Source organism: Prionailurus bengalensis, chromosome E2 (genome assembly GCF_016509475.1).
Source record: "Prionailurus bengalensis isolate Pbe53 chromosome E2, Fcat_Pben_1.1_paternal_pri, whole genome shotgun sequence".
Taxonomy (NCBI): Eukaryota; Metazoa; Chordata; class Mammalia; order Carnivora; family Felidae; genus Prionailurus; species Prionailurus bengalensis.
The window spans coordinates 8,796,237-8,822,155 of NC_057352.1; the positions used below are offsets into that span (position 1 = coordinate 8,796,237).

Here is a 25,919-nt window from a genome sequence, read left to right on the forward strand (position 1 = left end):
GGGGGGGGGGGGGGGGGCTGCCAGTAGGGGAACTGGGGAGACGTTGGTCCAAAAAGTACAAAGTTTCAGTTTTAAGATGAGTCAAGTTCCGAGGCTCTAATACAGCATGGTGCCTATCATTAAGTTCCGAGGTTCTAATACAGCATGGTGCCTATTATCAAACCGTATGGTACGTTTGAAATTTCCTAGGAGAAACGCTTGTTTTGCTTTTGGATATATCAGAATTTTTTTTTTTTTCTTCCAGAGGCACTGAGCTAAGAGAGTGGATCTTCAATGTTCTCATCGCACACAGAAAAGGTGACTTTGTGAGGCAAGGGATGTGTTCATTAAGTTGATTACGGTTAACTGTTTCACGATGTATAGGTATAGTAAACCAACACGTTTTATACGCTTAAAAAAATCAGGTCGTATCACCGAAATAGATGCAACCTTTGTCAATAATACCTCAACAAAGCTGGAAAAAAAAAACAACCCTGAACGCACACGGCACCTTCCTTGGGAAGGTGGCCGCCGTCCCTCACCCTCCCCTTGCACATGCGCACTCGGGTTGGATAGGGTGACATCTCTGGGTACCCTGAGCTCCTTCTCATATCATAACACCTGTCACCTCAGGTTATGTGGTATCTTCCAACCAGAGCTGAGCCTACCTACCTCTCTTCTGCTCACACACCTTCTGTGGCTCCCTATTGCCCTTGGAACAGCTTTCTAGCCCTTCTGCTGTGCCACTCACTTCCTCTTTATCTCCTCCCCGTTCGCCCACACCAAAACTCTTATAAGATCCTCAGTTTCCAGGTGGTTCCCCCCCCCCCCCCCCGCGCCATGTCCCCTCCACAGTCGCACAGATTATGGGTCTCCCTGGCACAGGCCAGGAGCTTGTTGTGTTGCTGGGGTCTGACCGTCCTCTGGGCCTCTGGCTTTGTCCTGCCAGGGCCCGCGACCCAAGGGGACTTGGGGAATAGGTCTTGTTGCATCAGGCCTGGCAAATATCACTTTTAGCTCTGGCGGGGTCCTTGTGGGAGCTTGGCCAGCGCCTTACCCTCAATAAGCCTCAGTTTCTTCAACTCCAACCTGGAGGTAAATGAGAAAATATAAGGTCCCTTCCACATCCGTGCTTCTCTGAAGCTCGTGCTTGGCCCACCCATCCCCGGCAGAATTGTTCACAAACATCCGGGGGCCTTCCTCTGCAGGAGTCTAGGACCATGTGCCCTGTGGAACTCAGGCGCAGTCACGTGACTCCCCTTGGCCAACGAAAGGAGGGTGGAGGTGCCGAGTGTCACTTCTGGATGAGGATTAAGTGAGTCAGGGAGTGGCTCTGTGATGACACAAGCCACTTTGAGATCCGGCCACAGTCAGCCTGGGTCCCTGCGTGGCTCTGATGAACGGAGGGGCCCCTACCGCCCCTTGATGGACAGGTTACCGTGAGCAAGAAATGAACTTTGTGGTTGTCGACCGCAGAGGTCTGGGGGTTGTTACTGCAGCAAAGCCTCACCCAACCTGTGATATCATCCCTCTCTCCTCCTTGCCCCTCTTTGCCTCGCTTCCTGTTCAGCCTGGCGTAGCTTGTCACGCCAGGCAGATATTTTCTCGATTATCTAGTTTTGTGTCTCCTCTTGCAGTGGGCAGAATGGCTCTCGAAGATGTCTACTGGAGGGGTGCCTGGGTGGCTCACCCGGCTGAGAGTCCTATCCTTGGTTTTGGTTTTGGCTCAGGTCGTGAGCTCGGTTTGTGAGATCGAGCCCCGTGTTGGGCTCAGCACTGACAGCTCGGCGCCTGCTTGGGATTCTCTCTCTCCCTGTCTCTCTGCCCCTCCTCTGCTCACACGAGTTCTCTCTCTCTCTCTTTCTCTCTCTCTCAGAATAAACTGGGGCCCCTGGGTGGCTCAGTTCGTTAAGCGTTTGATTTTGGCTCAGGTTGTGGCCTCATGGTTCGTAGGTTCAAGCCCTGCGTGGGGCTCTGTGCGGACAGCACAGAGCCTGCTTGGGATTCTCTCTCCCTCTCTCTCAAAATAAATAAATAAACTTAAAAAAAAAAAAAAAAGATGTCCAGTGGAACCTGCCAATGTTACCTCACATGGCCAACGGGACTTGTCTTGAGGTGGGGAGACGATCATGGATTGGGGGGCTACAAAGAGCAGCACAGGGTCACGTGCCAAAGAAAAAGCAGGGAGAACATCCTTCCCTTGAACTCCAGTCAGGAACGCAGCGCTGCTGACACCCTGAGTTTAGTTTGGTGACGCCCATTTTCAGACTTCGACACCCAGGGCTGTTAAGATCAAACACTTGTGCTTAAGCCGCTAAAACTTTGTTACAGCGGCGACAGGAGCCTAACACAGCTCTCGCCCGCTAGAACATCAGCTCCTGAGGCCTAGCTTCTCTCGTTCCTGGCCGTCTCCCCAGCACGTGGAACAGTGACTGGCTCAGAGTAAGGCACTCAGTGGACAGCTTCACAGACTAGGAGCTTCCACCCCTGGCCAGACATGATTGATTGGCCCAGAAGTGTATGCCTGACCCAAACTGGCCAGATTTCCTCTCCCTGGATGCGGCACGGACGCTTGCCAGAGGTCAGGGCTGGGGTTACGTCGACCTGGTAGTTGCCCTTGGCTGGTTAAAGCCACAGGATTCATGGGAAGGACACTGAGGCAGCCCGTGGAATCCCGGAGGGAGTTGTCAAAACACAGACATAAACTAGAGCCTTCCAGGGACTTTCCTCCAACTCTCTCCAAACGTCCAGATCCTGGGAGAGATGATGATCCGGTCCAGCTTTAATCAGATACTGACAGGAGGCTTCTTAGTCTCATTTGCCCCACGACAGAATCAACCTCTATTTAACAGCTAACACTGGTGAAGCATGTGCTGTGCACCCATCACTAAGTTAACCAGTCTGGTTAGAACTATTAGTCCCATTTTATAGATGAGGAAACAGGCTCAGAGCAGTTAAGAAGCTTTCCTAAGATCACATGGCTGAAAGAGTTGATTGAAGCAGACAGGTAGAGATAGAAAACCCCAGAGATGGGGCGCCTGGCTGCCTCAGTGGGGGGAGCATCCAACTCTTGATCTTGTGGTCATGAGTTCGAGCCCTATGTTGGGTACAAATCACTTAAAAAAAAAAAAAATTCCAGTGAGCACATGCCCACAGAGAAAGGACCAGCCCTGGTTCCTGCCTGCATCTAGGTTCTCAAGACCTGGGGCACCTCAGATGCATGTCTTGTCCTATTTTCTGTAAGACATCTCTGTAGCCTTCTAGAAAATTCCTTCATCCTGAGCTAGCGTGAGTGGGTTCCTTGCATCAAAAAGAATTCTAGGGGTGCCTGGCTGGCTCAGTAGGCAGAACATGTGATTCTGGATCTCCGGGTTGTGAGTGCGAGCCCCACATTGGGGGTAGAAATGACTTAAAAATAAAACCTTTAAAAAAAGAAAAAAAAAAATTCTAAAACATGATGTGCTCGAGCCGCTCAGATTCGCTCAGGGAACGGACTGTTAAAAATTTAGGAATTCTGGGGACGCCTGGGTGGCTCAGTCAGTTGAGTGTCCAACTTCTGGCTCAGGTCTTGATCTCACAGTTCGTGGGTTCGAGCCCCGCATCTGAGCTGTCAGCGCAGAGCCGCTTCGGATTCTGTGTCTCCCTCTCTCTCTGCCCCTCCCCCGCTCACGCTCTGTCTCTCTCTCAAAAATAATGAAACGTTAAAAAATTTAGGAATTCTGTTAGCCTGTTGTTTAGTCATCGGGAACATGGTGGGAGCGTTTATACCTTGGGAATTGGGAAAAGTAACTTACCAGGGTTTTTATTGTATTCCAGAGAGCCACTGTGTTTTATTGTTTGTCTGCAAGCTATGGGTCCTAAAACAATGCATAGGCAGAGAAAGTCAAAGGGGAAGAGCTACACGATGGAGAAGACCAAGGGGGAAACATGAGGCTCTGAGGGCCTGCCTGGGGCTCTTCAGAGTTCCCTTTATCTGTCTCACAAATACCGGGTTATACTGGAGCCAGCCTACCCAGCTGCTGAGTCTTAGAATTCAAAAGGCCTCAAACAGAACAGAAGTCGCTACTCCCCCACTTCCTCCCCTGAGAGGCACAGCCAAGGTTGGTCAGAGTTTATTGGAGGGCATCGGAGCCATGATAAAAGAAGGCTCCAGGCTTCTGGTGTCTGTCGGGGTCCATCTCTCCTCTGTCCAAGACGGAGTGTGGGGGCACTCAGGCATCAGTCGCCCATGGGCAGCCACAGGGCCTTGGTCCGTGCTGCCCGCAGCCCCAGCTCTGGGCCTGCTCCCTGGGCTTCCTGATCCCAGGCCCGAGGGCGGCCCCTGTTCACCCACACCGGCTTCAGGTTTCCTGCTGAGGCCCACTCCACAAACTGGGAGCCCTGACACAGAAAAGGGGGATCAGCCCTTCCGCCAGCTTGGTTGCCAAGCAGCTGCTTCCTTGGCAACCAGGACTATTACTGCGGAGGGGCCCCAAGGCTTGACCTAGGCTCTGGTGCTACAATGCTCAGCTTGTAGCAGGCAAACCTTCCAGATGTGAGGGAGACAACGTTGACCTTTGCGGACGGGCCCCAAGGCTTGACCTAGGCTCTGGTGCTACAATGCTCAATTTGTAGCAGGCAAACCTACCAGACGTGGAGGGAGACAACATTGACCTTTGCGGCTGGGGAATTTCCTCCCCATTAACAGCCCACATTCAAAGGAATGAGGCCTGAGGTTCTTATGACAAGGAGTTTCCCTCCGTCACCTTCAGGCTTGAGGGTGGACTGTGGGCTTCTGAGTCTGTTACAGGGTGTGGTCCCTTAGCAACGGGTTGTCCAACGAGATTGGGTCTTTGGGCCGGGCATGATCTCAGGCCCTTGTTGCTATGCTAAGGAGATCCTCTCCCTTAGCAACAGGGACTCTGGAGGGCGGGATCTCAGGACCCGGTTGCCAAGGAATTTCTCCTCCTTAGCAACGGGAATTCTAAGGGGGCACTGCCAGGTTTCCAGAAAAGGAGGAGACCGTTGGTGAGGTTTAGGACGCTGGAGAGATGGCAAAACAAAGGGTACCTGGGCAGATCCGAAATACCACAGGGCCTGGACGTCCTGGTGCAAGGCCAGGCAGCGGGTCAGGTGGTCCCGGTCTCCAGTCACCACATTCACCAGGCCCGCTGGCAACAAGGTGGCCATATCCTAGGGGATGGGAGAGGGGGTCGGGAGGGAAGGGAGTCAGAGACGCCGAAGGCAATAGGTTGGGTGAGGAGCGAGCTTCCGGGGAGGGCTCACGGGGTCCTGGCCAGAATGGTCACGGGGTCCATGAGCAGTGCAAGCTTGGATGGAGGGCGGGGGCAATGGGGACTGGGGTTGCCGTGGTTACAAGGGGGTGGGGCTAGTGCAGGCCTTGGGACCTGGGAGCCGCTGGGAGCAGCGGCAGGAAGGCGGGCAACCGTACCTGGCAGACCTCCAACGCGGGGATGGGGCAGACCCCGCTGGGCACCAAGACCACGGTGTTGCCATGGGCCAGGGCGGCGGCCAGCAGGGACGCAAAGGCAAGCAGGGGCCACTCATCAGGGCACACGATAGCCAGCACGCCCAGCGGCTCCCGCAGCCGGAGCACAGGGCCTCTCAGCTCTGCCACCTGCAGGGACAGGCACGAAGGAGGTCAAGGGCTGGGTTGAAGAGCCTCATCGTCTGCCCCTTTCCTCCTCTACCTATCTTTGCTTCTCTGTAACAACTCCAACAATAATTAACCAGGTGACGGTTCAGAGCAGACTCGGGCCAGGCAGCTGGGTTGAAGTCCCAGCTCTGCCACTTACCAGCTGTGTGACCTTGGGTGAGTTACTTAACCTCTCTGGGCCTCAGTTTCCCACCTTTCAAATGAGGCTTATAGTGCTTACCTCGTAGATTTGTTTCCAAAATGAAACAAGTTAATGTGTGTAGAGGGCTCGGAATCTGGCCCATGTTTTGTTTCTGTGTGTGTGTGTGTGTGTGTGTGTGTGTGTATGATTAAAAAAAACCCACAAGGGGCGCCTGGGTGGCGCAGTCGGTTAAGCGACCGACTTCAGCCAGGTCACGATCTCGCGGTCCGGGAGTTCGAGCCCCGCGTCAGGCTCTGGGCTGATGGCTCAGAGCCTGGAGCCTGTTTCCGATTCTGTGTCTCCCTCTCTCTCTGCCCCTCCCCCGTTCATGCTCTGTCTCTCTCTGTCCCAAAAATAAATAAACGTTGAAAAAAAAAAAAAACCCACAAAACTTTATTGACTATAATTGACATTCACTAATCTGCATGCATTTTAAAGGGTACAATTTGATAATTTTTTTTCTTTTTTTTAAGTAAGCTCTACGCCCAACATGGGCTTGAACTCATGACCCTGAGATCAAGAGTTGCATGCTCTAACGACTGAGCTAGCCAGGTGCCCCAATTTGATACATTTTGAGATCTATATGTACTCCTAAAACCCACACTATAATCAAGGTAATGAACTTCACCCTTCAAATCTCCTTGTGCCCCTTTGTGATCCTTCCCTCCTGCCTCCATTTTTTTTTATTTTTAATTTTTTTTTAACGTTTTATTTATTTTTGAGACAGAGAGAGACAGAGCATGAACGGCGGAGGGGCAGAGAGAGAGGGAGACACAGAATCGGAAGCAGGCTCCAGGCTCTGAGCCATCAGCCCAGAGCCCGACGCGGGGCTTGAACTCACGGACCGTGAGATCGTGACCTGAGCTGAAGTCTGACGCTCAACCGACTGAGCCGAAGTCTGACGCTCAACCGACTGAGCCACCCAGGCGCCCCCCTCCTGCCTCCATTTGAACCCTCTCTGTCCTCAACCACTTCCTCTCACCATACTTTGTATTTTTTTTAAAAGCTGATTTATTTATTTTGAGAGATTGAGGGAGTGCAAGTGGGGGAAGGGCAGAGAGAGAGGGAGAGAATCCCAAGCAGGCTCCATGCTGCCGGTGTAGAGCCTGACATGGGGCTTGAACTCATGAAACTGCGAGATTATGACCTGAGCCGAAACTAAGAGTCAGATGCTTAACTGACGGAGCCACCCAGGCACCCCTCTAATTTGTACTTTCTAGAATTTTCTAGATTTGCAATTATAGAGTCTGTACTATTTATTTTATTTTTTTTTAATCTGGCTTCTTTCACTTAGTGTAGTAATTCTGAGATTCATCCACCATGTAGCATGTTCACTCCTGAATGCTGAGTAGGATTCCTTGTAGGGACCTACCACAGTTTACTTATTAACCAATCCAGGGACATTTGGATTGCTCCCTATTTTTACGTATTTAACTAATTATTTAAATTTTAAAAAATTAATGTTTTTGTTTATTTTTGAAGGAGAGAGAGACAGAGCGTGAGTGGGGGAGGAGCAGAGAGAGAAGGAGACACAGAATCCAAAGCAGCCTCCAGGCCCCGAGCCATCAGCACACAGCCTGACGCGGAGCTCGAACTCACAGACCGTGAGATCATGACCTGAGATGATCTGAGAGTTGGACGCCTAACCGACCGAGCCACCCACGCGCCCCAATTATCTCTCATTTCTATCCCTGAGTGCTCTGGTGCCATTGCCTGACTCACTGAATCCTCACGCTTTCTTTCTTTTTTTATTAAAAAAATTTTTTTTAATGTTTTATTTATTTTGGGGAGAGAGGGCACGAGCGAGCGAGAGTGGGGGAAGGACAGAGAGAGGGGAACAGAGGATCCCAAGTGGGCTTTGCACCGAGAGCAGCGAGTCTGATGCAGGGCTCGAACTCACCAACTGTGAGATCTTGACCTGAGCCGCTGTCGGATGCTCAACCAACAAAGCCCCCAGGCACCCCTCCTCAACCTTTCTTCACGGACTCACTGTATGTTTCATATCAACCCTGTATTTGGTTGCCTGTCATGTATATAAACAAAACCAAAGTCACACGAAGCAACACTCTGTGTAAGACATTCTATATTTCCTGTTCTATTCTGTTTAAAAAAAAAAAAAAAAAAAAAGGCTGAGTGGCTCAGTCAGTTGAGCGTCTGACTCTTGATTTCAGTTCAGGTCATGATCCCAGGGATGGGGGATCGAGCCCTGTGTCGGGCTCCATGCTGAGCGTGAAGCCCGCTTGGGATTCTCTCTCTCTCTCTCTGCCCCTCTCCCCTGCGTTCTCTTTCTGAAAAGAAAAGAAAAGAAAAGAAAAGAAAAGAAAAGAAAAGAAAAGAAAAGAAAAGAAAAGAAAAGAAAAGAAAAGAGTAGAGGGGCGCCTGGGCGGCTCAGGCGGTTAAGCGTCCGACTTTGGCTCAGGTCACGGCCTTGCAGTTTGTCGGTTCGAGCCCCGCGTCTGACTCTGTGCTGTCAGCGCAGAGCCAGCTTTGGATCCTCTGCCTCCCTCCCTCTCTCTCTCTCTCTCCACCCCTACCTTGCTCGTGTGCACTCCCTCTCTCTCAAAAACAAATAAACATTAAAACAAAAAAAGAGTAGGAAAAAAATCCTACTGCAACCACTAAACTGATTTTACGGTCCAGAAATGGGTTACTAACGACAATCTGAGGTGCTACACTGTGATGCAGACCATATGCCCATTACACAGATGAGGAAATCGAGGTGCGGAGAGGGGAGGCCACTTGCTGGTGATCGCGTGCAGCTGGGATGCTGTGTGGCTGGCCTCACTCCAAAGTCCTTGCTCTAACCTCTACTGCAGACCGCCCGCCCCGTCTGCTGGTCCCCAGAACCCTCTCACCTGCAAGAGGTGGCCTTGGGCCTGGGCGCGGGCCCCCCACGCCCGCAGCCGCTTCGCGCTAAGCTCCACCTCCACCTTGGCGGTCTTGAGCTCCACTCCGTGCCTCTCCAGCGCCGAGGCGAGGGCAGGCTCCCGGCGCTCCAGTGCAGATGCCAGGGCCCACAGCAGGGACGCCCGGGCTCCTGGTGGCTGGCTCACCCAGCTGGGGGAGGGCAGTGCATGTTACGGGGCGGCTTCCTGCTCCTGGTTCTTTCCAGGTGCCCCAGCTCTGTCCACAGCCCCTACTGCGGGGCTCCAGACCCCACGGCCCATCTGCATGGGGAGGGGTGTGACCCATATCCTGTCAGCTTTGGGAGCTCAGCCCTCAGGACCCAGACCCCAGATCCCACAGCCCTTGGAGGGGGGGGGGGGGGTTCAGGCTACCCTCTGAAATGCCCCACGACCTCTGCGTTTTCCCACGGGGTTCCCCTTACCCAGGGGCAGCCTGGTGAGCGGCCTCCACGGCACCTCGGATATCCTTGGCTCCGCCCTCAGCCACGTAGGCATGGAGATTGCCTTTCGAATCCTGGATGCATCTGGAGCTCCGGGCCCCAGGAGCTTGGAAACGGCCCCCGATGAAGAGCCCATAGGGGGCCGCTGGGCTGGAGCAGGGTGAGGCGTGGGGGTGGGTCCTGGGGCCAGGTCTACTCGGACCCCAGGCTCCACCCACTGAGCCTCTGGGAGGGCACTCCTTCATTTAGCAGAACTGAGACTCCCTTCAGGCAGGGGTGAGGGGGGTGGGTGTGAAGCCACAGAGAATGCAATTCTGGGCAGGACTCGGGGACCCCCCTCAAGATGGCTCTAATGAACCCCTCCTCCAGTCCCTGGGCAGCCCGCTCCAACTTCCCTTCCCCCCGCCTGCCGTACCCCCAGAGATTCTGGGAGTTGCAGCTCACCTGGGTCCTATTTCAGGCCCAGATGGTAGGGTCAGGGGGACAGCAAGGCCAAAGGTGTCATAGTTCAGATTCTCAGAAAGGGAAGGCAGCCGGGCAGGGGTCCCGGAGGGCCGCAGATACTCATACAGACCCTGTGAGAGGGGCAGAGGGTCAAAAGGACGCAAGGTGGGCACTGGGTGGTTGAAGGGGGTGCTGATGGGGGGCAGGAGGAGGGAACTCACGTCTGGGCCCCCGTGCCAGGAAGACCCACTCTCCTTGCAGCCACCTGTGGGCACTTCGGGGTGTCTAAGGCCGTGGGCGTTGATCCAGACCGTGCCCACCCGGAGCCTGTGCGGGGAGAGGAGGACATCAGCAAGAACAGAAGGTTGCAGGGGGTAAGTGGTCGGAGGGGCAGGGTGGAGAGAGACCCAGAGACCCACAGAGAGTGGAATGGAGACCTCAAGACTGAGAGAAAGAGCAGAAGCTTGAGCCTCCCCCTCCCCCCGCCCAACAGACTGCCTTTGTGCCCCAGCAGGCGCCGACTGACCCAGAGCCCAGCTCCAAGGCCTGCCCTAGTCTCTCGCTCCACACACTGGCACTGCCTCCTCGGGGCGTCCCGTTGGCCACGGCCACTGCCTCCTTAGCTGTGCGGAATGGGGAGGCCACGACCACAGGCCAGGGCACCTGGAAGGGGTGACGACGGAGTTCAGGTGGCCCGGCCAGCTCCCCCCCCAACACCCCCCCCATTCAGCAGCCCCCAGACCCGGACCAAATGGTCACTCCGGGGGCCTCTGCAGGTGTAGTGTTGCTGCCCATGTGTGGCTGCAGACGGGTGGATGGAAAAGGATTTCTGGGGCCCTGAAGGGCTCACCTCTGCCTGGGTACATGGGGAGGCTGGGGGCAGGTCAGAGACCAAAGTTGGGGGGAAGAATGGGCTGACTGAGGGAACATCGCCAGCCTGGAACACCTGAGGGGAAAGGAAAGATCTAAGGTACACCCCCAGCTCCTCCTCCCTCAGACCTGGGAGACTAGGCCCCCAGTCCCTCCTCCCTCAGACCCAGAGTCTGGGCCCCCAGCCCCCTCCTCCCTCAGACCCAGGAGTCCCGGCCCCAGGCCTCCTCCCTCAGACCCAGGAGTCCTGCTCCCAGCCCCCTCCTCCCTCAGATCCTGGAGTTCTGCCCCCAGCCCCCTCCTCCCTCAGACCCAGGAGTCCAGACCCCCAGCCCCTCCTCCCTCAGACCCAGGAGTCAGGACCCTCAGCCCCCTCCTCCCTCAGACTCAGAGTCTGGGACCCCAGCCCCTCCTCCCTCAGACCTGGGAGACTAGGCCTCTAGCCCCTCTTCCCTCAGACCCAGAGTCTTGGTCCCCACCCCCTCCTCCCTCAGATTCAGAGTCTCGGCCCCCAGCCCCTCCTCCCTCAGACCCAGGAGTTGGGTTTCCAGGTCCCTCCTCCCCTGGCGCCGGGGGTCTGTACGCCTTGCTCACCTGTGCGCCCTGACTCTGGGCCTCGCGCACGTAGCGCTGGGCCAGGTCATGTGCGGCAGCCCCTCGAGCCCCCATGTCCACAGCGCCGTCCAACCCTCGACCGCCCCGAAGCCGTGCCATGCGCTCCTGAAGCCGCCTCATCGTCTCGTCCCATACGGACTCCTGGATGAGGAGCCGGAGTCCCCCCTGTGAGGAAAAGGGATGTCAGGGCAGGCAAGGTCGGGGCTCATGTTGAGGGGACGGGCCCCCACAGAGGGTGCAGACTTGGGGATGTACATACACAGATCAGAGGAGGGTCAAGGGGGGGTGGCTGGGGACCCTAGAGACTCACTGAGGCCCCAAACCCGGGCAGGAAGTGAAGTTACAGAAGTTGGTGATTCAGAGTGAAGACAGAGATTGGAAAAGTAGGGACACGGATACTTAGAAAAGTGAAGAGAATCTTAAAGAACAAGAGACGCGAGCCCTCTGCAAAAACTGGAGAGCCGGGATGTGGAAAGGCAGAAATCCGACGTGCGGGAGCCCCACACGCGCCATGGTGCGGAGACAGAATCTGAGGCACAAGGAACTGAAAATTGTAATCAGTGGAGACATGAGGCCCTGAGGTCTGGAGACGGACACGCACAATCCCCAGCACTTGGGGGCACACGAGTGCACGGGCCTCACCGCGCTGCGGTCGGACCAGGCTGCATCCACGATGCCCTCCACCGCCGAGTCCACGTCTGCTGCCTCCGTCAGCACCAGCAGCGACTCGGCCCCCAGTGCCAGGCCCAGCTCAGCACCCTGACCCGCCAGGGTCCGCCGAAGGACACGTCCTTCCTGCAGGGCCCCCGCGGGATTCAGCCGAGGGGCCTTTGGGCCTCCCCGCCACGTCCCGTCCCCCTCCCGACCCCGAAGATACCTCGACGGCTCCACAGAAGGTCACCTTCTGGACTCCAGGCTGGGAGGCCAGGATGGGGCCCAGGGAGGCAGGGCCGTTGATCACGTTGAGGATTCCTGGGAAGGAGCCTAGCTCCCCTGCCAGCTGGGCCAGGAGGAGGGGTGTTGGAGAGCCTGGGGGCACCAGCACCACCACAGTGCACCCTGGGAAAGGTGGGCAGCGCAAAGATCCTGGAGTCTGGGCTCCCGGCCCCTCCTGCCTCAGACCCACGAGTCCCAGCCCCCTCCTCCCTCAGACCCAGGAGTCAAGGCCCCCCAGCCCCTCCTCCCTCAGACCCAGGGGTCAAGGTCCCCCAGCCCCCTCCTCCCTCAGACCCAGGGGTCAAGGCCCCCACACCCCTCTTCCCTCAGACCCATGAGTCCCAGCCCCCTCCTCCCTCAGACCCAGGAGTCCGGACCCCCAGCCCCCTACTCCATCAGACCCAGGGGTCAAGGCCCCCACACGCATCTTCCCTTAGACCCATGAGTCCCAGCCCCCTCCTCCATCAGACCCAGGGGTCAAAGCACCCAGATCCCTCCTCCCTCTGACCCAGGGGATAAGGTCCCCACACCCCTCTTCCCTCAGACCCACGATTCCCAGCCCCCTCCTCCCTCAGACCCAGGAGTCAAGGCCCCCCAGCCCCTCCTCCCTCAGACCCAGGGGTCAAGGCCTCCCAGCCCCTTCCTCCCTCAGACCCAGGGGTCCAGGCCCCATCAGCACCGTCCTTCTCAGACCCGGCCCATCAATTACCCACAGCCAAGGCAGGGCAAATCCTCCACATCATCTCAAGGAAGGAGAACGTGGGTGACAAGATGAGACCAATCACTCCTGTAAAAGTGAATGAGACAATCGGGGCAGGCACTGCTGGTTCACGAGGGAGGAAGGGGCTGGGGACCAGGACTCCTGCGTCTCACCCATGGGCTCCCAGCCTGCCAGCGTCTCCTCCTGGGTGTATGCCTGGACTGCATGGCATTGGAGTAGCTGCTGGGCCAGTGGGATATCCCTGTCTCGAACCTCTCGAACGGCTCGCCCGGTCACCAGGGACTCCAGGGTCCAAAGTAGCCGCTGGTGCTTCTGGATCATCTTGGCCAGCCTGTAGAGAAAGCCAGGGGGAGAGTCATTTCCCATTGCCTCTCAGTCAGAGTCCTGGAACACCCCCTACATACCTGGACTACAATCCCCATGATCGCCTCCACCATTTACCAGAGGCGAAGAGCACCAAAGATTTATGGGAAATGTAATCCGAGAAACACAAAACCTGAGGGTGCCTTTTGCAGATCTCGGCCGCCCGCAACCCCCAAAGGTGCTGAGAAATTGGAAATTCAACCTTTAATCTCAATTGCATTTTAGAAAATGGAATGTTGGTCTCTAATTGCTCCAAGAGTATGATGGAAAACGGGTGGTGCTGAGGCTCCAGCAGCCCCAATGAACTGCCAGGAAAATGGGGCCTCGATGAGGCCCGAGGCTATTCTGGGAAACAGAGCTTCGTCATTACTAGTCCTGGTGGATGGATGCTTTAGCTGCTACAGGTTCAAAGCATGCTGGGAATGTGAGCCTTAGCTATGCAATCAATTCCGCGAGACATCGAGACATCGGGAAATAGAGTCTTTGTTCCCAGAGTCTCAAGTGGTTGCTTGAGGCGCTGGCAGGCTGGGAGCCCATGGGTGAGACACAGGAGTCCTGGTCCCCAGCCCCTTCCTCCCTCATGAACCAGCAGTGCCTGCCCCGGCTGTCTCATTCACTTTCACAGGAGTGACTGGTCTCATCTTGTCCCCCACCTCCCAAGGTCCACACCTCAACCGCATCACCTGGTCAGGTACTGGGCCCGAGAGGCTCCAGGGAGTCCGCTCCAGTTCTCCCACGCAGTCCTTGCTGCCTCCACGGCTGCCGCCACATCCTCAGCCTGTGCCTGGGGGCAACTGGCCAAGTTCTCTCCTGGGGAGATGAAAGGAGGGACCCCAGATGTGCCCCCCCAGGCAGTAGAGCTGCTCCCCAGCCCCACTCTATTATAAATATTTTGGTTGTAGGGGCGCCTGGGTGGCTCAGCCAGTTGAGCATCCGACTTCAGCTCAGGTCACGATCTCACGGTTTGTGGGTCGGAGCCCCGCATCGGGCTCGCCGCTGTCCGTGCAGAGCCCAATTCAGATCCTCTGTCCCCCTCTCCCTCTGCCCCTCCCCTGCTCGCACGCTCGCTCGCTCGCTCGACAATAAATAAAACGCTAAAAATATATAAATATATTAATCAAGGAAGGGATCTTGGTAGACACTGACTTCAAAAAGCATCCACAGGCACTTGGAGCTATTATGTGGATGACTTTAACAGGAAGAGCCAGAAATCTTGGGCTTCTCCCCCCACTGGCTACTTCCTGCCTTCAGGGCCCTGAGCAAAGAGAATGGGGTGTTGTTGGTAGATACGGCTGGGGATATGGATGCCTGTCTCTCCCTCCCCGAACAACCGGGGGACACTTCATACCTGTGACAGGATCCCGGCAAGGTACTGAATTCCTGTGTTCCGGCTTTAGCCACTTTCCATTTACATAGTGACCCAAGTGCCGGTCTTGGGTGTCCAGCCAGGCCTGGGGGAGGCAAAGACAGTTTAGGACAACGTCTGAGAGGCAGCTAGGGGAGTTCAGTCCCTACCTAGGGTCCTCTGGGAGGGGGACACTTGCACCCCTTTGCCCCACCTGCCAATTCTTTGCCGGTGTGGCAGGAAAATGCACATAAACATAAGATACATGTAACAAATGGAGCGCCTGGGTGGGCTCAGTCGGCTGAGTGTCCGGCTTCGACCCGAGTCACCATCTCACGGTTCGTGACTTTGAGCCGCGCATCGTGCTCTGCGCTGATGCGAGAAGCCTGCTTTGGGTTCTGTCTCCCCCACCCCCACCTCTCAAAAACAGATAAACATTAAAAAAAAACAAAAACAACATGGAACATAAAACCCACCATGTTAACCATTTCAAGGCGTACAATTCAGCGGCATGTGGTACGCTCACAGTGTCGTGCAACCATCACGACCTAGTTTCAGAACATTCTCATCCCCCCAAAACAAAACTCGGCACCCATCAGGCAGTCACTCTCTCTTCCTCATGCAGCTCCTAACTGCTAATCTGCTTCCTGTTTCTGCGGATTTGCCTTCTCTGGATATTCCACGTGAATCGGGACCCCACAACACGTGGCCTCTTTGGCTGGCTTCTTTCACCCAAGATGGTGGTTTGCTTTTTAAATTTCTTTTTTACTGATTACTTATTTCTAAGAGAGAGAGAGAGAGAGAGAGAGAGAGAGAGAGAGAGAAAGCGCAGGCTGGGGAGGGGCAGAGAGAGAGAAAGCCCGAGGATCTGAAGCAAGCTCTGAGCTGTCAGCACAGAGCCCAATGCAGGGCTCGAACTGATAAACTATGAGATCATGACCTGAGCCGAAGTTGGACGCTTAACCGACTGAGCCACCCAGGCGCCCCCAACATGGTGTTTCTGGAGCTCATCCAAGTTGTAGCACGTATCAATCATTCCTTTTTGTGGCTGTAGCACATTCCATTGTCTGGAGAGGCTACGTTTTGTCTCTGTTCATTATCACTCGACGCATTCCGTTTGTTTCAGCCTTCTGGTTACTGTGCACAGTGCCGCTGAGGCAGCTTCCCGTACCTGATTTTGTCTGAACACCCACCTTCACTTCTTTTAGGCAAATGTACCCAGGAGCGGAATGGCTGGGTCATATGGCAACTCTCTGGGTAACCTCTTGACGGACCACCAAACTGTTTGCCATGGTGGTTGTGCCATTTTATGTTCTCACCAGCCACACGTGAGGGCTGTCCTACTGACTTTGACATGCGGCTTCATAAAACCCATTTTCCTGGGGCGACTGGGTGGCTCAGTCGGCTGAGCGTCTAATTTCAGCTCGGGTCGTGATCTTGAGTCCCTGGGTTTGAGCCCCACGTCGGGCTCCGTGCTGACGGCTCAGAGCCTGGAGCCTGCTTTGGCTTCTGTGTCCCTCTCTCTCTCCCCGTCTCTCTCTCTCAAAAATAAATAAACATTAAAAAGCAAAACAAAACAAAACAAAGCGAAACAAAATAAAACAATCTGTTCTCCTCCATGCAGAAGTGACCTCAGGTGAACTTTTCTAATACTCAGGGAACCTGAGACAATTCAGCTGTATTACCAGACAACAATGACCCCTGAATGGTCCACTGCACCTGAACGGGACAACTGGGGACACACCCTAAATATCCAATGGGAAGCCAGGGCACTGAGGCTGTCTGGAGTTGTCTGCATTCTTTTTTTTTTTTTTTTTTTTTAATGTTTATGTATTTTTGAGAGAGAGAGAGCATGAGCAGGGGAGGAGCAGACAGAGAGGGGGACAGAGGATCTGAACTCTGAAGCGGGCTCTGTGCTGACAGCAGTGAGCCTGAGGGTGGGGCTCGAACTCACGAACCGGGAGATCGTGACCTGAACTGAAGTCGGACGCTCAACCCACTGAGCCCCCCAGGTGCCCAGAGTCCTCTGCATTCCTGTGATGGGGCATATACCTTGGGGCGTACAAGACTCTGGAAGCAACGCCCATGACACTGTATTAGGCACCATCGGGTTCTTTTTGGAAGGTGGGGTTTCTAAGCCGGGTAGTCCCTGCACCCAACCGTGTGATGGCATTCCCTCCCCCCTCGGCGGCCGCCACTTAGAGGAGCAGTGTGGACCCCCAGTGAAGACACAGGCCCCACAGGTGCAGCTTCTTGGGCTGAGCCCCAGGCGCGGCACGTAGGCATTGCCAACGGGGCAGCAGTGTGTGGATTCGAAACCCGGTTCTGGGACTGAGCGGTGCAACCTTAGCCAGGGTATTATCACACTCTGGTCCCCGCAAGGTCATCTGAAAGATGGGGATAATCCCAGCCCCTCCCTACTTCACAGGGTTGTGGCGAGGATGAAATGGATCAATGCACGTGACACGCTGAGAGCAGCACTGCGTAAGACTTGCTCTTAATCTCTCCCTCCACGTCTGCTTCAGATTTCTCTCCCTGCTCCTGTCCCCCCCAGAATCCTCGCTAAATCCGAGTCACGCTTCCCATTTTTTCCTTCCACAGATGTTCTCTCTCTTCTCTTAGCATCCCAAATGCCCCATTCTCCTAATCTTTCTCTTACCCTGCCAACTGGCTCTTCGTATGGGGCTGGAACACGAACGGTGAGATCATGACCTGAGCCGAAATCAAGAGTCAGACGCTTAACAGACTGAGCCCCCCAGGCACCCTGACATTGGATGATATTAAAGAATGACCCCTAGGGGCACGCCTGGCTGGCTCACTCAGTAGAATGTGTGACTCCTGGTCTCAGGGTTGTGAGTTCCAGCCCCACGTTGAGTACTTAACTCAACCCCACGTTGAGTATTCAGTATTCAGCCCCACGTTGAATACTTAAAAATATTCCAAAAATTAAAGAATTGGCTGCTAGTGTGAAGTGTGAAAAATGGCCAGGTGGGTTATGTTATCAAGTGAGTTCTTATCAGTTAGGAAAGAGGATTCAAATATTTATGGGAAGATAACATGACATCTGGGATTTAAGTCATTCCAGAAAAAAGAGAAAAAACCAAAGAATACAACTCTGGCCCAAATGTTGACGATTCCTGAAGCTGAAGTAAATAGCAATTCATAGTATCAAGTTCTCTGTGGAAGTTTGCAAATCCCCCCCCCCTCCCAAAGAAAAACAAAACCCTAAAAGAATGTCTACGGGGTCCTGGCAGGTCACGCTAGTGTGAGAAGAGGGCCTGGTGGAGACTGGGAACTCACAACTTGCCTAAAAAAGACAGTCACTATTGGATCCAGATGATTTTTGTCAGGGAATGAGAGCCAAACATTGCCAAATTTTGGGATTTTATTTTCAAAAGAAGCTGGAATCCTGGGATGTTTCCATGGAATTAGCTGACCACGAATTCACATTTTCAAAAATAAAGTTCGGGCCAAAGAAAACAATTTGTTGGATGAATCGGGCCCACATGTTGTAAGGTTGAGACCTTTGCTTGGGAGGCTGTGGGGGAACCGTGAATCCGAGGGTTCAGGTTCAAATCTCAGCTTTACCTATTTTAAACCGTGTTGGCCGTGGGCAAATTACTTACCCCCTGAAGCCTCCGTGTGCTATCACTAAAAAGGATGACAACCATCCCCTCCCACAGCTGTTCTGGGGATTAAAGGAGATCACACTGAGCACAGAGGCTGGCACATAGAAAGCACCCAGTAAATATAAGCTATTTCTACATTATTGCTATTTCAGTATATTCCATCTCAAGCCCACCTTCAAGTGTGGGAATTGTGTGCTCTGTCCCAGATCATCACTCCCACCGTCCAATGGTCTTACGGTGGTGACTCCCAGGTCCCCGTCTCCAGTCCTGAAAGGCTCAAGCCCAAGTAACATCAGACTCCTGCCCATAACTCAAGGCTGTCCCCGGGTCCCTCACACTTTCACCATGCGATAATCGCGCTCAGGGTCTTTCCTTGCAACTCTAGTCCTCCTGGGTTCCTCCCTGGTGGTGGGACTCCATGGGAAGGCGGGGGGGGGGGGGGGGGGACGACTCAGGATCATGGGAGCTACAGGATGTTCTGGGGAAGTCTATGGGGCTTCTGAGGGTCCTTGGAAGATCAAGGGAGCCCCACAGGAATTTCGAGTCCCGGGGGATCCCGGGAAGTTCTGAGGGGGCTGGAAGAATCACGGGAGCCTAAGGGGAATCCGAGGCCTCGAAGGAATCGGGGAAACGCCATCCCAAGTAGGTACCAGGGAGCAGGAGAGCTACTACCAAACAACGGAAGAGGATCCAGGGTTAAGAAGAAGCAACCGCAAAGGCTTAAGGGAATGCCCTTCTAGGGTGGGTCCCAAGGGGTGGCGAGAATCACGGGAACCGAGAAGGGCGGAGCTGCTGAGCTGCCGCGGTGGATCACGGGACTCCGCGCGCTAAACTGGACCTGGATGCCTGGTTGGGGGGGAGGGGGCGGGAATGGGCAGCGCTGAACGGCAGGCCCTCACCAATGCGCATGCGTGGCTCTCAGGCACGGGTCCGTACTCCAGCGTGGTGAAGATCTCTCGGGTGCTGCGCTGTGCGTGCGTCGCAGCCATCACTCGCCCGGGCCGCTTTCCACGAAGGAGTGCGGGGCGCTCTGCCCAGAGGAACCTTGAGGTCGAAGGGCGACACCGCCCCCTCCAGCCCAAAGGGCGGGGCTACGGGAGATAGAGCGTAACCCCACCTTAGACCCGGTGGCCCCGCCCATGCCCTCCAAGCAGGGAAGTGTAGTTTGGAGCATGCGCAGTCCTCAAAGTGGGGGCGGCGGGGAACCGAGATGTGGGCGCCTGGCCGGTAGTTAGGGGTGCTCCAGATTTAGAAGAATGACCGTGTGGTTCTTCCCGCCACCCTTTTTATACTGAGGACAGGAAGTATATTTAGTCCGAAGTGTATTTACTAGAGAATCGAATCTAGCTCTGGGACGAAGCGATAGTTCATAGATCAGAAGGGAATCTTTTACGATGGACACTGAAATGAAGGTTTTGAAAGTGTGCCAGTCTGGACTGCCCCGTAGTTTGGCTAGATGTTGTTGGGAAGGAGAAATACGGCTTTAATCGGCACAGGAAGTGTGGCATTTAGAACCTAGGTTCAGGATTTAGTTTTGATTGGTTGAGGTGAGAGGCGGGGCTTAATCCTTAGATTATGATTGGTCGGAACGTAATGAGGTTGCAGGATTGGTGAATGAGCTTTTGAGGCAGACGGAAGCGCGGTCGGCCGAAGTCCTTGGTTACATAGTGACTAGAAGCGTGGCTGTCATTTACATAGCACGTAGGACGTAGAGAGCATATGGAAATATTGGCTCCAAACAGATTTGACAGCCGTATCTGGTCTGAGTGGAATTACAGTTTCAGGACAGATTCTTAGACTTTCATACGGAATAGTGGGCACCAGGAGCCGGGGGTGGGTCTGGCAGCAGGCTCCACAATTCGCATCCTGGAGAAGGTTCCCTCCCGCTCACGTCGGAGTTACTGAGGACGCCTAGGTCTTTTCCCCAGGGCCATGGCGGACTCGAAGCTGCTGGTGCCCGAGCTAAACGAGGCAGAGAAGATGGGCGCTGAGACCATGCGTTTCGAGGAGCTACTGCGGCAGGTGCGGACTGACCGGCCTCCGGGTCCTGGGTCCCTGGGTCCCTGGGTATTCTGGGGATGTGTGTGTGTGTGTGTTGTGTATATGTGTGTACGCCCGCGGGTGCTCTGAGATGGGACTACATTCCCAGAAGGCACTACGTGGGATTGTAGTTGGTTAGCTCCAAGTTTGCTAGGATCTGGAAGAAATGCAGATGGGGTTGGGATTGTTCATAGGGGTCCTCAAAGGAGGAGAGGGACATAGTATGTCTTATTCTGCTCATATCCCACATGCACAAAATTTCTCCATAAACTTTTGAAGAACAAATGAGGGTCTGATAGCATAGACACCGTGACTGGAGGGTGTTTTCCTTCACACAGGCCTCCAAGGAGCTCCAGCAAGCCCAGACAAGCAGACCAGAATCCACACAGATCCAACCTCAACCTGGTAAGAAAGGCAGAAAGCCAGAGAGAGAGGGATTGAGTCTCAGAGAGAGGTGGACAGAGACTGGGGGCAGGGGACAGAGACAGAGGAGGCAGGAGAGAGGCAGAATAATGGAGTGTAGAGGTCTTTGGCAGGGAGAGGGGGAGGGACCAAGAGCTAAAGAGAGATGGAGGAGGACAGGAGTGACTGGGGGACAGACTCAAAGATAGAAGGAGAGTCAGAGATCCCAGGAATGGGGAGGGGAGCAGGCCCAGAAAGCAGAGGACCGAGACTCGAAGCAGGGACAGATCAAGGGAAGGACAGAGACGCACACAGAGGCAGACATCAGGACAAACCCATTTCCACCAGGTTTCTGCATAAAGACCAACTCCTCCGAAGGGAAGGTTTTCATCAACATCTGTCACTCTCCTTCCATCCCTCCTCCGGCTGATGTGACCGAGGACGAGCTGCTTCAAATGCTGGAGGAAGACCAAGCCGGGTTTCGCATCCCCATGAGCCTGGGAGAGCCTCATGCAGAACTGGACGCAAGTCAGTGCCCTCGGGGGACCCAGGAAGCTAGCTCCCTGGGTCCTTTCTTCCCTAGGATCCAAGATCCAGGGCCCAAGATCCCCCTCCCCCCTTTCCCCCTAGAAATCTGGCCCCCTTTTCCTTGTGACATAAACCTAACCTCCTGGGCCTCCAGTGCAAGCTACACGGGGTAGTTCTGTCCTCGTTCTGTCCACCTGGCCAGGCTGGCACTTCTCCCTGCCCTACCCCACAGTGAGGGAGAGCTGGGCGGGTGTCCTCATTAGCTGGCCAGACCAGCTCTCAGTCTTGTTCCTGTTTCCTTCTTCACTCTTCTCCCCTGTCTCTGTCTCTCTGCCTTGTCTCACGTGTCTCTGTTGAGTTTCTGTGTCTGTATGCTTGCTTTTTCAATTAACGTATGTCCCCTGAAGCCTCCTGGGACCAAGCTTTGGGCAGTGCCCTGGGGAGTAGGGACTGATCCAACCCAGAACTTGCCCTTGAGAGACTCCTAGTCTTAGGTGAGGGCAGAGAAGACAGATGCGATTTCATTATGGTGTGATCTTTGCTGCTCTGGAGTTGGAGGGGGGTGGGCTCTTTACTCGAACTGAGGAGTCAAGGAAGGCTTCCTGGAGGAGGTGGCAGATATAAGATGCAAAGGAATCTAAGGAGTGTGTCAGGCCAAGACACAGAAGAGGGTTCTAGGCAGAGGGGACCGAGGAGTCCAGAGGCTGGAGAGAATGGTTGAATTGGATCGGTCAGTAATTGGAAGAGACTGGAAGAAATTTAAAGGGACGAGGTCCCCAACAGAGAAGTGAGCTTCTCTTCAGGTGGGAGCAGCTGACCACACAGGGCCTCCAGCGCCGGACTGAAGGACACAAACCTTCGTCTGGGGCGCTGGGGAGCCATGGGAGGGCTGTGAGCAGGGAAGGGGCAGGGTCATTGCTGGGATGTGGTGGGAAAGGACCAGAGCAGTAGAGAGGAGGCTGGTATGACTGGCAAGAGCCCTCACTTTCTAATTGTCTCTGGGTCTTTCTGGTTCGTGTGGCCGCTGTCCTTTATCGTTTTTGCCTCGTCGTTATCTGGGCGGTGGGGTTCCTACCGAGGGCTGGGGGTCTCACCCCCTTTCTCTCCCCACAGAAGGCCAGGGTTGTACCGCCTACGACGTAGCGGTGAACAGCGACTTCTACCGGAGGATGCAGGTTGGGGGCGGGGCTGCGGGTGAGGCCTGGGCTGGGGCCTCTCCCTCCATCCCGAGCCCTCCGGCAAATCTCCCCCTCTCACTTCTAGAACAGCGATTTCTTGCGGGAGCTCGTGGTCACCATCGCCAGGGAGGGCCTTGAGGACAAATACAGTCTTCAGCTGAATCCAGGTGAAGGGCGTGGCCTGCACTAGCGGGGACTCGGGGAGCCAGAGCAGCTCGGGGACAGCCCTTGGAAAAGGTGGTGCTGGTGTGGGCAGTTTGTTTTGGTCCCTGGGCTGCGGGTTACAGGGAGAAGGTGAGGCTTCCCAAGGTGGGGGTGGGGGTGGAGATGGGACTGGCCCAGGAGCCAGATAAGGGGCGGGGTCTGGCGAGCCAGAGGGCGGAGCCAGGAGCACCTCTGGCGACAGATCCCGCCCCCACATACCCCTAGAAGGGCGGGGCTAAAGTGGGCACATTTCCTGAAGCCACGCTCGGGGGTGTGGCCAGATCCCTGGCATCCTGGGAGGGGCGGAGACTTTCCCCTGAGGCTCTTGCTGCGCGGGGACCGCTAGGAAAGCCAAGGGAACCCGCGCTTGAGCCACCTTTGACCCTGAGCTTCCTACTCACAGAGTGGCGCATGTTGAAGAACCGACCTTTCCTGGGCTCCATCTCCCAGCAAAATATCCGCTCCCAACAGCGTCCTCGGATCCAGGAGCTGGGAAACCTATACACTCCCGACTCCCCGAGACCTGAGGAAGGGTGGGCCTTCGCTGGGTTCTGTCTCTCTCATGTCTCCCCAGTAATTTTTGGAATCCCTCCCTCAATCCTGCCTCCCCATAGGAGGCGGTGTCCTGGGGCCCTGGGAACCCAGAGAGGGGGGAAGCAGGATGGCCACTGAGAAGGCTCCCGGAGGCAGCAGGGTTTGTAGGAGGGAGAAAGGGAAAGAATAGCCTTGGCAGAGACCTAGTGGGCTCTCCTCAGTTTTGGGCCTTGGTCTTTCGCAGCCCCGAGAAGCCTCACCTGAACCTTTGGCTGGAAGCCCCTGACCTCCTCTTGGCTGAAATTGACCTCCCCAAACTGGTGAGTGTACCTCTGGCCAGAGTGGGAGAATGAGGTCTGGAAGGGTTGGGGTCTCCGAGGGAGAGTGAGCTGGGCATATGCAGACAGCGCTGAGCCTGGAGCCTGCTTTGGATTCTGTGTCTCCTCCTTTCTCTGCCCTTACCCTGCTCGCGTGCTGTCTCTGTCTCAAAAATAAATAGACATTAAAACAACAACAACACCACACAAGGCTTTTGTTCCTGGTCCATATTATTATTGGCCTATTGCTGGGAACGGAAGGGTGAGCTCACTCCATTAATATTCCCAGGATGGAGCTCTGGGGCTGTCGCTGGAGATTGGGGAGAACCGGGTAGTGTTGGGGGGCCCCCAGCAGCTGTACCATCTGGATGCCTGTATCCCCCTGCGGATCAACTCTGAGGAGAGCAAGGCAGCCTTCCATAGGAAGAGAAAGGTACCTGGGGAGGTAGAGGGAGGTGTGCGGGGGGAGCGGGGGCGCTGGGGAGGCCTGGGCTCCTGGTCCTGAATCCTTAATCTGTTTCCCGTCTCTCCTCAGCAATTGATGGTGGCCATGCCCCTCCTGTCGGTGTCTTCTTGACCTGCTTTCTTTCTGTGCTTCTAAGTGGAGAGAAGAGGCTGGTGGCTTCTCCAAAATGGAAATAAAAGATGTTTGCCTTTGTTCTGTGTCTGGCTAGGAATGCACGGGGAGCGGGAGGGAAAAGGGACATTGGACCGTGTCCTGGAGTCACAGAGAAGTCATTGTCCCCGCCGAGGCCTCAGCCTCTCCCCACCAGAGCCCCTCCCTGGCCCCCAGTCTCTCCCGTCGTGTTGCACACGGTCCCAGAGCCGACCCTCCCCTCTCCACTTCAGGGGTCCTCGGCTCCCCAGGGTCCCAGGAGAAGGTCCCAGAGCCCCCTGCAGCGCAGCACTCCAGGCCATGTGTGGTGTGGTCCCCTTTATGCTTCATTTTCTCCCTGTCCTTCCTGTCACTCAGTCCCAGCACAGTGAATGGTGTCCTGAGCACACCTGTGTTCTGCAGCCCCTCTTTAGTTTCTGCTGTACCCGCCCCCTCCCCTTAGTGTGCCTCGTCAATAAAACCAGAATTTTTTTTAATTTTAAACTAAAAATTGTTTGATGTTTATTATTTTTGAGGGAGAGAGAGAAAGAGACGGCGTGAGTGGGGGAGGGACAGAGAGAGGGAGACACAGAATCCCAAGCAGGCTCCAGGCTCCGAGCTGTCAGCACAGAGCCCGGCGAGGGGCTCGAATTCACGAATTGTGAGATCGTGAACTGAGCTGAAGTCAGATGCTCAACGAGCTGAGCCACCCAGGCGCCCAAACCCAGGGAATTTCTAATTGCCCTCCCAGGGGGCCTTGCCCAAGTCCATTGGTGATCCGATGCATGCCATCATCTCCAGCCTCCCCTGCGTCTCCTGGAACAGTGCTTCATGTCACAATCACACAAAACTGTGTCCCACTTTCCAACTCGGCAAGCACCGTTTCCTGTACCGCGGACACTCCCAAAGTCGTCCCTTTCAGTGAACTTTCTCTGGGAAGCGTTTCCAACTTCCAGCTGTCTCTGTTCTCCCCTGGCTGAGTTAGAATCCTCCTGTGGCAGTGGCGGTGTCTGGAACCAGTGTTACCTGGTTGTAGCTCCGCCCCTGTGGTGCGGTAACGCTTTACAATGAGCAGGAACTCAAAGAAGGAGTTCATGAACGAATGCTAACTCTCTCCTTCCATAGTGAGTCCTAAGAGGATAGGTAAACGGAGGAGCCTCAGTGGTAAACGTTGGAAGAACGGCGAGACCAGTGCGGTTGGAATGGAGTCAATGAGGTCGGCTGGCAAGGAGCAGATGGTGAGAAGGTTTTGAAAAGGTAGCGGGGATGATCTCGGGTAGGGTCTGTTGGACCCGAAGGAGCGAGCGTGGGCTCCGGCGTCCACCAGAGGGCGCCTCGCAGCCTCAGGCTGTTGTCTCAAAACTACAACTCCCAGCGGCCCTTGGGGAGCGCGGCTCTTCTGAAGCGCACGGTGAGGTCCAGCGACCGCTGGGACTTGTAGTTAGCACGGGGACCCTCCGTGGGAGGCCGAAGAACTCTTTTTCAGGTCCCCAAAAAAGTGTGGAGCTGGGTCCTTTCCGCCTTCTTCGGTCTCCATGGTGACGGTTCCGGCGCAGGCCCGGGATTTGGCAGCGGCCGGGGCCCCCCTCCCACTCCCTCCTCTTCACCATCTGCTCCACCTTCACACCTGGCCCGGAGCCGCGGCCGCCGCCTCCGCACCCGGGCCGGGGATTCTGCCGCCACAGGGTGGCGCTGGTGGACGGCTCCGCGGGCTACTCCTCCCACAGACCCGGGAGTCCGGGTCTCCAGCCCCTCCTCCCTCAGATCCTGAGGTCCCGGCCCCCAAACCACCACCCCTTACCAGGGATGCGGGGGGTTCTCAAACACTGGCAAAACTGTGAGCCCCAGGGACCCAATGGGACAAGGCGATACACGGGAGGCCGCGGTGGGCAGTGGCTGCCGGGCCACCGGGTCAGTGGCGCCCGCCCGCCGCGCCGGCTGCTCCCTCCCAATCCACTTGAGGGCCTGTGCCACATCATGAAAATTTAATCCCAAACGCATTTGCGGCCCGACTCAGGGAGGCGGAGAGGAAAGGA

At 55.4% G+C, this 25,919-nt stretch overlaps 2 protein-coding genes across 2 annotated transcripts; one reads left to right on the top strand and one right to left on the bottom strand.

The window, feature by feature from the left end:
* Positions 1 to 3,785: 3,785 nt before the first annotated feature.
* On the bottom strand, positions 3,786 to 19,092 carry ALDH16A1 (aldehyde dehydrogenase 16 family member A1). The gene is made up of 17 exons (XM_043600265.1): positions 18,985 to 19,092; positions 14,460 to 14,562; positions 13,795 to 13,921; positions 12,901 to 13,079; positions 12,737 to 12,814; positions 11,969 to 12,150; positions 11,734 to 11,886; positions 11,071 to 11,256; positions 10,457 to 10,552; positions 10,133 to 10,269; positions 9,828 to 9,933; positions 9,607 to 9,737; positions 9,145 to 9,312; positions 8,672 to 8,873; positions 5,411 to 5,596; positions 5,029 to 5,151; positions 3,786 to 4,359 (listed from the first exon to the last, which is right to left on the bottom strand). Exons 1-17 carry the CDS (start codon positions 19,072 to 19,074, stop codon positions 4,198 to 4,200), a joined length of 2,409 nt encoding a protein of 802 aa, XP_043456200.1. The 5' UTR covers positions 19,075 to 19,092; the 3' UTR covers positions 3,786 to 4,197.
* Positions 19,024 to 23,945, top strand: PIH1D1 (PIH1 domain containing 1). Its single transcript, XM_043600266.1, has 10 exons — positions 19,024 to 19,135; positions 20,014 to 20,107; positions 20,464 to 20,530; positions 20,876 to 21,055; positions 22,169 to 22,230; positions 22,319 to 22,400; positions 22,841 to 22,970; positions 23,216 to 23,291; positions 23,578 to 23,721; positions 23,824 to 23,945. Exons 2-10 carry the CDS (start codon positions 20,018 to 20,020, stop codon positions 23,863 to 23,865), a joined length of 873 nt encoding a protein of 290 aa, XP_043456201.1. The 5' UTR covers positions 19,024 to 19,135; positions 20,014 to 20,017; the 3' UTR covers positions 23,866 to 23,945.
* The last annotated feature ends 1,974 nt before the right edge of the window (positions 23,946 to 25,919 follow it).